Here is a 13,639-nt window from a genome sequence, read left to right on the forward strand (position 1 = left end):
TTGGCTTTCACACCCTGCAGCATTCCCTCTCCCCACAATCACCATGTTCTACTCAGATCTTTAATATAGAAGTAGCTTCTTCAGCCGGGCATGGTGGCGCACGCTTGTAATCCCCGCGCTTGGGAGGCAGAGACAGGAGGATCGTGCAGGTTGGAAGCCAGCCTCGCTGGCTTAAGAGACCCTGTTTCTAAATAAAAAAGTATAAAATAGGTCTAGGAGTGTAGTCTGGAGGTAGAAGGTTTCCAGGAACCCCAGTACCACCAAAAAAAAAAAAAAAAGTAGCTTCTTCAGAGAACTTAACTCCATACATTTGTTAGTAATGCTGGGGAAGGAACTCAGAGGCATTCTACCTCTGAACTACACCCTCAGCACCCCCCTACCTTTTTTAAATCTGGAAACAAGGTTCAAGATTTAAAAAAAAAAAAACTAAATTTATGAGGGTCTAAGTTGCTGAGGCTGGCCTTAAATCTGCTATTCTCCTGTTTCAGCCTCCCAAGTACCGGGATTACAGGTGTGTGCCACTGTGCCTGCCCTGTACATGTGTATACAATATGCAGTTAAGTCCCATCCCAGGTGAGGAGGAGTGGCCAATTACATTTTTCAAACTGTGTCCAACTCTACGCTTAGAGAAATGTCCATTTTATTTATTTTATTTTATTTTATTTACTTTTTTTTTTTTTTTTTTTTCCTTTTGACGGTACTAGGTATTGAACCCAGGGGCATTCTACCTCCGAGCTACACTCCCAGCCCTACTTTTATTATTTATTTTGAAACAGGGTCTCACTGAGTTGCAAAGGGTAGTAGCTGAGGCTGTCCACGATCCCTGATCCTCCTGTCTCAGCCTTCCAAATGCTGGGATTACAAGCATGCACCACCACGCCTGGCTTCATTTATTTATTTATTTATTTATTTATTTATTTTATTTTATTTTATTTTACTAGAGATTGAACCCAGGGGTGTTCTACCTCTGAACTATACCCCAGCCCTATTTTTTGCCCTTTTATTTTGTACCAGTGTCTCACTAAGTTGCAGAGGGCCTCACTAAGTAGCTGCGGCTGGCCACAAACCTGCAATCCTCCTGTCTCAGCCTCCCAAGTACTGGGATTACAAGCAGGCGCCACCATGCCCAGCTTGCCCACTTTATTTTCTAAAAAGTGATTATTACATACTTCATTTTTTTCTTTATGGTCCCATATCAAGGTAACTGCCTGCATGAGAATCTGATAATCAATTTTAAATTTCTAATGTTTTTCCTCTGGGAACCCCTCTTTTTATTTATTTTATTTTTTATTTTTGGTGGTACTGGGGTTCCTGGAAGCCCTTCTACCTCCGGGCTACACTCCCAGACCTATTTTATATTTTTGAAACAGGGTCTCTTAGGCCAGCGCCGCTGGCTTCGAACCTGCGCGATCCTCCTGTCTCAGCCTCCCAAGCGTGGGGATTACAAGCGTGCGCCACCACGCCTGGCTTGAACCTCTCTTTTAAAAAATTATTTTAATGTTGTTGCTGTTTTTCGGCTCTAAACCACTATCTTAGTTCAGTTGTGTGTGCCATAACTGAGTGCCTGAAATTAGGTCACTATAAAGAATAGTTTATTGGGCTCCTTGCTGGGGAGGCTCTGGAGGCCGGGAAGTCTGAGGTCGAGGGGCCACATCTGGAGAGGGCCTTCCTCTTTGTCCCAATGTACCAACAACCATCACATAGTGAGAGGAGAAAGACACTGAACTCTCAGCCTTACCCTGTTATAACTGGTGTGAACCTTCCGATGAGAGTGGAGCCTTGATTGTCTAACCACCTCCCATTAAGCTTCCCTTCCCAACACCGGGCATTGAGGATTAGCTTTCCAACAAAAGCCATTTTTTTCCCCTTCTTGTTTGCAGTACTAGAAATGGAACCCAGGGACATTCTACCTCCTAGCTACTCCCCAGCCCTACTTTTTATTATTTATTTGGAACCAAGGTCTCACTAAGTTACAGAGTGCCTAAGTAGCTGAGCTGGCCCTGAACCTGTGATCCTCCTGTCTCAGCCTCCCAAGTAGTGGGATTACAAGCCTGGGCCACCATGCCTGGTTTTCAACACAAGCTTTTTGGGAGACACATTCAAACCACAGCATTCAGCCCCTGGATCCCAAAATATATTTCCTTCTCCTGTGCAAACTGCATTCATTTTATTCCAATAGCTCCCCCAAATCTTCATTCCTCCCTACATCAATTCAAAATTCCAAAGTCCAGCCTGTTGTGGTGGTGTAGCGGGGTGTGGTGGCACATGCTTGTAATCCCAGCATTTGGGAGGCTGAGACAAGAGGATCTGGGTTCAATCCTCTTGTCTCAGCCTCCCAAATGCTGGGATTATAAACGTGTGACACCAACCCTCCCGTGTTAGCCTCCCAAATACTGGGATTACAAGCGTGCATCACCATGCCCGGCTTTCCAAGTTCTTTTACAATTGGCCTTAATCCAGCCATGACTTTGGAGCCCTCATGACCTAAACTCCTCCCCTTAGGCCACACCCCCAACATTGTTGCAGTGGGGATTAAGTTTCCAACTCTTGCTTTGGGGGAAGATTACCATAGTAACCACTAATTTGAGCATCTGATTTTACAGAAACTACCACTTTTTGATGTAAAGAATGGCAGGTCCCTTTCGTCGTTAAAATGTAACAACAGAAGCATTCCCCTTAAGTGTTTTCTTTCAAGGTGTTTAAGTGTAAAGATGACATAAATTAAAAACCCCCCAAAACAGAAGCGGAAGGCCCGAGGTATAAAACATAATTTCTTCAATAAAGGGGCTGAAGAATCTCTCCCCTTTAAACTCCAATTTCTTTTCAAAAGGCAGGACTTGCTGGCAAATTATCTGGGAGCATAGTGGGAGGGAAACATTTCAATGCAAAATTCAGCACTGCTCTATGGAAGGGAAAGTGTGGGGAGGCTTGTTATCATTTATTCCTCCAGTATATCATTCAATTTCAGCTGTCTCACATCTTAGAAGCAGCTCCCCCATTTCTCACTTATGTGCCTAAGAAACATCTCTCTGGCATCTCATTCTCCCTTTCTGTCTTTCACCAGCATTTCATTATTTCTTAACTGTCCCTCTCATGCTCATCTCCCTTTTTCCTATGATCCACGTGTCCTCATTTAGCAGTTTTCAGAAGCTAGGGAGAAACGTTGCAAATAATGTTAAATATGATTAATATCTTGAATTCCTTGAAATATGACATGCATGAGTTACAATGAAACCTCTTTTATTTCCCATGAAATGCTTTTGCATAATGAGAAAGAAAATGTCCTCTGTGCCCTAATCAGCCCTGACAGTTCCTGGACTCCCAAATACTTTTATTTATGGCATTATTTATTTCATCTCTAATAAATGGGGGGGGGCAGCACCATCTGAGGAACCAGCAGCAGAGAGGGAGACGATCTAGGGAGGAGGAATACGGAAGCTGAACCAGCAGAGACAGGGATGCTGCTAAGGGCAGTGAGTTCTGGAAAATGAGATGCCAAAGACCTGGACCCCGGAAGCAGGAAACGGTCTCTTCCCCAGGACTAAAAGGAAACTAACTTCAGAGGGCAAAGATAATAAGGGTCATCCCCAAGGAGCACCAGGGAGCACCAAGAACTCTGACCTGGAAGGCTGGGAACTGTTACGGACCGGGAGAATATGGTTTTGGGGAAACTGTTTCTGGGGACCCCTGTTAGGGTCCCGGACACAATTTCCCTCAAACCACAACAAAATCCCCAAAAAACAAAAACCGCGGGTTCTTGTCCTGAGCTAAGGATAAGGATACATAGCTCGGACATTTGCTGAAGATTTAAAGAAGTTTATTAAAAAGATAGAAATACAGAAGATAGTTACAGCCCCATGCCATTCTGGCATGGGGTGGTGGTGGTCCAAACCAATTCACCACCCAAAGAAAGACACGTGGACCAGACTTTTTATATCCATGACCTCCATCTCGTTTGCGTAATTCTGAAGTAGTGAACATCCCTGTAAGGTACCTCCCCCAGCAAGGTGTGTGGCGAGGTGTCTCCTTTCATGAAGGTCTAAGGTCTTTCCTAGCTAGATTGTTATGTAGATCTGTCTTTAGAAAGCTGAAGCCCTAGCTCCCCTCTCCTATTGAGTTGCTAATTACTTTTAGCTAAGTCAATCTAAGTTTCAATAGCTGTTTGCTTCCTGACCAAAGCCAAGCCTTTCTCTCTCCAGGTCTGCCATTTTGACATATTATTTTTGAAATATATCTATTAATAATCAGAGCTTTCTCAAATCTTCCTAAGCCATTCCCATTACTGGAACAGAAACCAAACCTGGGAGCAGGGGTGCTGATGTTGACACTGGTCTAATGGAAGGGTGATTTAAGATAGAGAGGGAAAGATTAGGCTCCAAAATGTGGCGGGAGAGAACAGGTCCCTTCTCTATACTTTAAGACATTTGTGCCAATTGGGGGTCCTCCTCCAAACACTGAGATTGCTTGCTCACCCCCCCTCCTTTCAATACTGGCAATGGAAAGTCAGGACATTCTACCCCCAAGTTATATCTCTAACACTATTTTTTTATTCCTTATTTTGAAACAGGGTCTCACTGAGTTGCAAAGGGCCTCACTAAGTAATAACAGAGGCTGACCACAAACTACGATCCTCCTGTCTCAGCCTCCCAAATGCCCGAATTACAAGCGAGCGCCACCACGCCTGAAGAGATCTTCCCTTATTTGAATAAGGTGTGCTATCCAGAAGTCCTGGCCTGGTGGAGCCAGTTGCAGCAAGTAGTCAACTGGGCAATTGAGGGAAATTTGGTCCTGCAAAACACACACACACACACACACACACACACACACACACACACACACACACACACACACACACGAGAGAACTCCTCATCCCAGAAGGAGGTGTCAGATTCTCCCCATTGCACAGACTACTTGCTCAAAGAAGAATTTGAATTCAAATGACCTGTATGCATTCCTGCAACTCAGTCACACACTCCTAGCTTTGAATTCTGCCTTTCAGTTTCGCAGAGCCTCAGTATTCTCATCTGTAAAATGGAGGGGGAGAGGGGGAGAGAATGATAGCCTTCTCGCGTTACCCAAATGAAATAATGTTAAGTTTCAATATCCTGGGTGCTTTTATGATCCACAGGGGCTCAGAGGCCCCTAGCCGGGTGGGAACAGGACCCCTGGAGCTTTGCAAACACAGCGACTTGGGCCAGGACCCTCCAGGTGTTCATCTCGGAGGGCTCGGGGAGCAAGTTCCGCTGGGACGGCACACGCCCTCCGTCGACCCCGCCCTAACCCCTCCGTCCCTCCCCCTCGGCGCAACTCCGAGAGTTCGAGGTCACGCAGGGGGGCGCCAGGAGCTCCTTTCCGAAGCTCGGCCGGCCCGGCGGCAGCAGACCCCTCGGGTCCCCACCTGGATCCAGCACCAAAGTCTCTTCGTGGCCGGTACCCGGGGCCCCCCCCTCGACCACCTGTCATCGGGCGCTCCCCAGGTCTCGGGCCGCCCCCCCCTCTCCCCCGCCCCTCCCCTCCCCCGCCGTCGGCGCCGGCCGCGCGGGCAGCCCCGCGGCGCCAGGCCCCGCCCCGCCCCCTCGATCATTAGCAGATATTACCCTAAACACTTGCTCTTTACCTCCTCTCTCCCTCCAGGCATTGGCGCGGCGGCCTGTCAATCACGCCGGGCGGCAGCCCCCCGCGCGGGGGCTCGGCGATGCCCGGCTCGGCGGCGGGCGGCGGCGGCTCGGGCTCTCGCAGGCGGGCGGCGGCGGCGGCGGCGGCGGCGCCCCGGGAGCCGGGCGCGGGGCGGGCCGGGGGCGCGCGGCGGGGGACCGGCCCCGCGGCGCCGCATGGAGGGGGCGATGCAGCCGGCGGAGGAGGGGCCCAGCGTGCCCAAAATCTACAAGCAGCGCAGCCCGTACAGCGTCCTCAAGACGTTCCCGGGCAAGCGGCCGGCGCTGGCCAAGCGCTACGAGCGGGCCAGCCTGCTGGAGCTGCCGCCGCCCGCGCGGCCCCCGCCGCCCTTCGCCGCCGCCGCCCTGGGCAGCAGCGGCGGCGGCGGCAGCAGCAGCAGCGGCAGCAGCAGCAGCAGCAGCGAGCCGCCGCCGCCGCCCTTCCCGCCGCAGAGTTCCTTCCCGCCCGCGCCCGGCCGGCCCGGCGCCGCCGCCGCCTCGTCGTCGTCGCCATCCTGCGCGCCCGCCGCGCCCCCGGGCCACCTGCGGACTCCGCCCGCCGCCTGCTCGTCGTCCTCGTTCGCCGCCGCCGGCAGGTGCGGCCCCGGCGCGGGTAGCGACGGCGCGGGCCTGGAGCTCAGCGCAGGTACCAACTCCCGCAACTTTCCTCCCCGGGGCCGGGCGCGGAGGGGACCCCGCGCGCTGCAACTTGGCCGGGCCCGGCGCCGCGGCCCGGCTCGGCGGCGCGCGCCTACAGGTGGCTGCGGGCCGGCGGGGGCTCCCCGGCTCCGCCCGACGGGTGGGCGCCCGGGGCCTGGGCGGACGGGACGGGCGCCCCCCGCCGCCCGCACTCGCCCGCCGCTCCGCCGCCGCGCGCCCTCCCCCGCTTTCCACCTCTCTCTCTTCCTCTCTCCCTCACCCTCTCTCTCCTAGTTTTTCTCCCTCCACTCTTTTCCCCGCTCTTCTTTGATGCGCCCCGCTGCCGTCGCGGGCCGCTCCCGCAGGCTTCCAGCTCTGTTTCTTTCCGTCTGTTTTGCTTTTTCTTTCTTTTTTCCCTTGCTTTTCCCGTGCGCTCGCGCTTCCTTGGGCGGTCCTCCTCCATCCACCCCGAAGTCCCGGCCCTGGCTGCGGGACGCCGGGTGTCTCCGCCGCCGCCCGGAGCGATGGACCAGGGCTGGTCCCCGCAGTGGACTTCAGTGTTGGGGGACTCGCCCCTCTGCCAGGTCCCGGGGTCTCCGCCGGCCACGTCGCGTTCCCCGCCCACTCCGTGGACCGTGCCAGGACTCGGGGTCCTGCCCCTCCTGAGCGACTGGGCTCGGGCCCTGCAGAAATGCTGGCTGCGGAGCACCCTCCCCGGGGCGGAGACTCCTCCGCCTTCCCCGGCCGGGCGGCGGCCTCCTGCGGGAAGGCACGCGCGCTGGCGCCCGGCCCTGGCCCAGGCCTGCACCCCAGGGCGCTCCCGCCTCCCTGAGGATGGCAGGCACGGATGAGAGCTCCTGAGAACTTCAAAGTTCCGGATCTGGCTTTTATGATACTTTAGAACCCCCCCCACCACCACCAGTGAATTTGAGAATCTCTTTTTCCAAAGAAAATACAAGAGCCTTGTCTCTAAATGAGTTGTAGATGCCTGAGCTAAATGTTCTGTTGTTTGTCAATATTTTGACACATGAAGGATTGGTTTTGAGAAAGAAGTCTAATTACAGGTTATAGTGAAGACTTGTTCTGTCACGTCCTCACTGAAGCCGAGATGTCTGACGGTTTTGAGGGGGGGTTCTTATGTGGCCTGTTTGTTTGTAGGGTATTGGGGGTTTTAATTAGTTTTCCCCCAGTTCTTGGCTCAGTCCTTCATCGTGTTTCTATATTTTTAGGCTACTCGCCTTCTTCTATTTGCATCATTTTTCTTGTGTTTTCTCCCTTAATGAGCTTCCTGTTCTGAGTTTGGAGTCTTGTCTTCCTTCATTCCCCCCCTTAATATATTTTCCAGCAGTCTGGGTCTTTTCCCTATTTCCTCTACTTTGCTTACTCCCTTGGATAACCTGGGTTCCACCCTACCCAGGGTTTCCTCCTCCTTTGATTTTTTTCCCCCCTCCCTTTCTCCTTTCAGGCCTTGTGGTCTTTGGATCTTTTACATTCGTTTATAACACTATAAATATACCCCCTCTCGTTTCCGTTTTTATCCTAGTTTAAAATTGCTTCCACCCCACACTTCCTGTATTGTTCACCTTTTCATGCCGCACTGGCGTTCCACCCTTTTTGTGGATGTTCCTGCTCTGAAAGTTCTTCTCATGTGGCTCCCTCTCTCCCATCTCACTTTATTCTAAATATTTGCTTTTAGTGTTTTCTAGTGTTCTGTTCAGTTATTTCATGTCTGTCCCCAGGTAGAAGTCAACATCACTGAATCTGAGGATGTAAAGGGAGCTTTTAATATTTTTTTTTAATTTTTAAACTTTTTTTATTGGAAGGGGCTTGCTTTGTTGCCCTTCAGACTTCCCTGTATGACCTTTTATTCTCAAGGCTGATTTTCTTTCCTATTGTGTTTTTAAATATGAGATCTCAGAAGTAAGGTTGATAAGAGAGATGGATACTTAGTGCTTGTTGGAAAGGTGGGAATTCAGTGGTAGATTTCTTCCATTCAGTGAGGAAAGGGGGAGGGAGGGGAGAAGAGAAAAAAAAAGAGTCATAGGACCGGACATTGTGAATTTTGGTCATAATTTTAATCATTGATGGACAAAGCCATCTCTCAGCAGGCTCAGTGATGTTGAGTAGCCATCAGAGGCCCAGGCACCTGAACAGCTGATTGGCTCTTTGAGGAACTTATGGTTCCACTTTGAACCAATGAGCTCAGGTGCCCACCACTGGCCATTTAAACGCACGGAGTGGGGGTGATCTCTGCCTGTTGCACCCTCACAAAAGCCAGTTTGCAGTGTCTTAGGCCATGGAATAAACTGAAACTGTGATGACGGGAGTGCAGGCTAGAAGGGGCAGAACTGATTGTCCAGGGTAAATGTAGTAAAAAGATGAAAAGGTTGAAGTGAATTTAATTGCCAGTAAGGGCCAAACACCATTGAGAAGAGAAATATGTGATTAAAAATAGCCTTTTTTGTATTCTTATAAAATTGCACAAAGAGTATAATTTTCCTTAAAAGGGGTAATACACCATGGCTTTAAAAGCATATTTTTCCTCTGTGGGAGGCTGAGAGTTAAAACCCACGTAGATCTTGATATGCAGCCTAAATTTGGCATCAGGAAATGGGAAATTGCATCTTTAAGCAGAGTACAATCAAAAATGAATTACAATAAATCCTATATAATTGCATAGGTCATTCTCTTTAATGAGATTTTATTAACCTGACTGTCAAGCTTTTGAGTCAGGCAGATATTTTATCTTCTTCAACTGATAAAAGTGTCAGCTATAAACCACCATATAAATATTCATAAATCTACACATCTGTGGCAGCCTATCAGCATCATTCTTTTGGACATTAAAAGCATTCTAATTACTTTCTGTCTAGCAGAGCTGAAATGCTGCCTGTTATAGTATGTGCTTGGCAGGCATGATTGCTTTTGTTTGCCATCACAAATAGCAGCATCCTATTTTATATACCGATGGTCCAGAAAATATTCAGGGATTGACTGAGCAGGATGAATATTAGGAAGCACCATCTGGTTCTGATAGCACCGAGTATATTAACTCATCTGTTAATTTTTGACACATCATTGATTTATTTATTTAGAAAAATTGCATCCTGCCTTGCTGTGTTGATGTTTGCCATTATAAAAAAAAAAAAATTGGATGGCATTTTTTTTTAAAGACATCATTCATTGATTTAAGACAAGGTTGATGCTTCCCAAGGAGCTTTCATTTTCTAACTTCTATTTTCTGTGCCATGATCCTTTCTTAAGAAGTTAAATTAATGTTTTAAGGAAATCGCCTATTTTGAACTAGTTGGAAATCCTTCTGGCAGATATATGGGTACATGGTAGTAGGTCACTAAAAATATTCTGCTTCTCCATTTTTAATATTAATATATTTCACCCTTCACTGGGCTAAAATCAAAAGGTTACCACTAATCTTGAGTCCTGTGATCTCCTTCACAGAAACAGAATCCTCTTGGGACCTGCCATGATGAGCATATCCCATTCAGCGCTTCCCTTACAATGAAGGAGAGTGAAGTAGGGAGGCTGTTTGATTGCCTACTCCCCATCCCTCCTCTTAGTCACTTATCAGATCTAGGGTGGATTAAACCACTCAAATGCAGAAGAATTTCAAGAAATGAATTTTTTAATTAAAAAAATAATCATGGGTTTAGATTTTGGAATCAGACTAGTCACAATTTGCAGCATGATATTATCTCCCAACAGGCTGCGCAATAAAGCAAAATAAATTAGAGAGAAGTGGTCATTTTGGAGTGCTTTGTGATTGTGATTTATCAACATTTTATGCTGCTTTATTTTAGGAAAGTTAGGGGTAAAGTAGATAGTTTTAAAGCTCGTGTGTAAACTATTGGCTTTTGACTTTGCTGGCGCCCCTTTATGTATGGAACACTATGACTAGGAAGAAGACAGTTTAAAACAATCAAAATAGATGCTCACACTTCGCTCAATTAAGAATCCTGGATCAGTAGTCATTCGGTTGTGTTCAAATGAAAACAAAACTTTTCTCCATTTCTTAGTGATAATGGCATTGCACAGTACTCACATTTCTAATTATATTCTGTCTAGAAAGCTAAAGTATTGCTGACTGCAGTGTGTATTAGGTGGAAAAGGTTGCTATTTTCCCCCACCAAGTGTTAGAGTAATATTTTTATCATATTTCATGTATCAATGTTAACATATAAAATACCATTCAGATATTTCAAGGTGTTGAAATGAGGGAAAAAATCACCTTTAAGGATATATAATTGCTATACACACACACACACACACACACACACACACACACACACATTCTGAGAACAAATTCAGAATGAAGCATTTTTTAAAACTGCAGGCAAGAACTCTTTTATGATCGTGTAACTATTCTCTGATATTCTGAGTACACTTTAATAGATTATCTTTGTAATGTAGTATATTACATAATGATTTTTTCTCAGCATGTTATGAGTTTATCCTTCAATTAAGAAAACAAATCACGCTTGTCCCTAAGTCAGATTTTTCCCCCCTTAAAAATCTATGCTGTAATGTGATTCATCAATATGATTAAAACTACTGAGTGTTTTGTAGGACATTGAACAAATATCATCGAGCAGCTCTTTCTAGGCAGTTCTTTTTCTTTCCTTGCATATTTGTCCCTTTCATCAAGGTTGTGTTAAAGGTGTATAGGCTGCAAATCAATTGGGACTCTGCTGATTAAAATGCAAACAGTAAATACAACTTCAAGTCTAGAATGGGATTATAGGATTAAAATGAATGAAAACTGCTCTTGTGCTAGAATTGAACATTCCCAATCAATACCATCCTTTGATTTTACTAATAAAAGGACAAAACCCAGGAAACACACACACACACACACACACACACACACACACACACATGTATAACATCTTAAACCTCTTCACTTGTGGTTCAACTCTTTGCTTTGTTATTTGGTTTACATTATTATAAAGAAATGGTACCAAAGTGTTTCTGTGATTCAGGACAAAAGTACAAAGCAGGCCTGTATTACCATATATCACATAATTAAATAGTATGAACCAAGCTGTTAGATAAAGCAGTTTCTATTAACCTGCCATGACACATACACCTTCATAATACAAATATACTTCCAGGTTTGACTGGGATTTTCAGCCAACCCATCACCTTCTCTTCCCACTGCATCAACTTCCACTAGCAGGGACTTCATACACACAAACCCGGGGCCCACTCTGTACTTGAGTTCCATGGTCCTCCTGATTGAGTGGATGGCTCAGGGAAGAGGCCAGCATAGGTCCTCAGAGTAGTTAGAATAGGGAATTCTTAGATCTTGGGTACATTGCCATGGGGAGAAAATAGACTGGAGGAGGATCAAGGTCGGGGTTCTACCGCTTAGGTCCAATAGAAGTAAGGCTCCCAGCAGTTTGGAAGTACTGACCCAAGAAGTGAAGGATCCTGTGGACTTTCAGTCAGCCAAAGATGGTCTTGCCACACCCACTACTGCCCCACCCAGCTAATCTAAAGCAGCCATAAACTAAGGTCCTCTTAGCATTTGCAAAGTCCTTATTTTTTGAGGCACTGTGCTAGCCTTCCCACCCCGGTCCAGTCTATAATGCTTTCCTAAATGGAAGAGATCTGGCCTCTGGTCAGTCTTTCTTTTCTGTTTTGTTTGTTTGTTTTGTCTTTGTTTTTTAGTACTGAGGGTTGAACCCAGGAGCATTCTACCTCTGAGCTACACCCCCAGTCCAATTTTTTCTTCTTCTTGGAAACAGGGTCTCACTAAGTCGCACAGGGCCTCACTAAGTTGCTGAGGCTGGCTGCTAGCCTGGGCTCCTCCTGTCTCAGCCTCCCAAGTTCCAAGATTACAGGTGTGTGCCCTCACACCCAGCTCTGGCCTCCAGTTTCTGACTTAGAATTTCTTAGGATTCCTAATGGTAGCATTATACAGATTTTGGGGGTGTTCCCTATGTGTCAGGCACTGTGATGTGGGCTTTCTAAATATCTTCTTACTAAATAGATGAAACAGGACAGTTGGTTCCCTTGTCTCCTCAATACCTGAGTCATTTCATGAAAGAATACTAAGGAAAAAAGAATTCAGAGTTGGGTACTCCACAGAGGTCTTTTTTTTTTTTTTTTTTTTTTTTTTTTTTTGGTGGTACTGGGGTACCCGGAAACCCTTCTACCCTCCAGGCTACACTCCTAGACCTATTTTATATTTTTATTTGGAAACAGGGTCTCTTATGCCAGCACGGCTGGCTTCGAACATGCGTTATCCTCCTGTCTCCACCTCCCAAGCGCGGAGATTACAAGTGTGCGCCACCACGTCCAGTCCACAGAGGTCTTTTGAAATATGATTTTATTGGTTATGCATCCTCCATTATTTTTGTTTTTTTGTTTTTTTGTTTGTTTTTTTTTTTTTTTGGTGGTACTGGGGGTGGAACCCAGAGGCTTTCTACCTCTGGGCAATACTCCCAAACCTATTTTATATTTTTTATTTTTTTATTTTATTTTATTTTATTTTTGGTGGTACTGGGGTTCCTGGAAGCCCTTCTATCTCCGGACTACACTCCCAGACCTATTTTTACATTTTTATTTGGAAACAGGGTCTCCTAAGCCAGCGCGCGCGCGGCTGGCTTCGAACCTGCGCGATCCTCCTGTCTCTGCCTCCCAAGCGCGGGGATTACAAGCGTGCGCCACCACGCCCGGCTTATATTTTTTATTTGGAAACAGGGTCTCACTAAGTTGCTGAGCGCCTCACTAAGTAGCTGAGGCTGGCTTCGAACCTGCGCCATCCTCCTGTCTTAGCCTCCTAAGCGCAAGGATTACAAGCGTGCGCCACCACGCCCGGCACATTCTCCATTTTTTTTTTTAGAGGGCTTCTTACTGTAATTCTTTTGGCTTACAGCCTATAGAAGCCCTCAAACATATCACTGTTTCTAATTCTTAAAGTTTTTTTTTCTCTCCCAGGAAAGGAAAAGAAATAGTCAACATTTTCATTTTCAGAGAGAGCAAGTAACTACTTATATTACAAACAGGTGTTACCAGCACCTAAAATCTCCAGTATTTTGTTTGTTGCCATTTTTCTGGGTAGGGGGGAAAGGAAAGAAATTTAAGGCATCCTCTTACCACTGTGTAAATTCTGAGAAGTGTCCCTGCCCTTCTCTGTGCCTATAATATCTCATTCTAGGTGGTAGCAGGAAAGGAGAGAATCTTACCTTGTGACATTTACATTTAAGGTGAATTTTCAAGAACTGTAGACTAATGTTAAGTAACACTTCCGCATATGAAAAGGTTTTCTTTTAGTTTTCGCAGTGAGTTGATTGGTTTGGGCTTGTTTTTTGCATTCACTACTT

General features: G+C 46.7%; 1 protein-coding gene across 1 annotated transcript in view; it reads left to right on the forward strand.

The window, feature by feature from the left end:
* Positions 1-5,831: 5,831 nt before the first annotated feature.
* The window catches only part of BEND4 (BEN domain containing 4), a gene marked incomplete at both ends in the record, with an annotated part of 30,486 nt that continues 22,678 nt past the window's right edge, over positions 5,832-13,639 (forward strand). Inside the window, one exon of the mRNA XM_080697777.1 lies at positions 5,832-6,300. Coding sequence (XP_080553903.1) covers positions 5,832-6,300 — 469 coding nt within the window. The remainder of the gene's footprint in view (positions 6,301-13,639) is intronic.

Source organism: Muscardinus avellanarius (genome assembly GCF_963383645.1).
Source record: "Muscardinus avellanarius genome assembly, chromosome: 6".
NCBI classification, from domain to species: Eukaryota; Metazoa; Chordata; class Mammalia; order Rodentia; family Gliridae; genus Muscardinus; species Muscardinus avellanarius.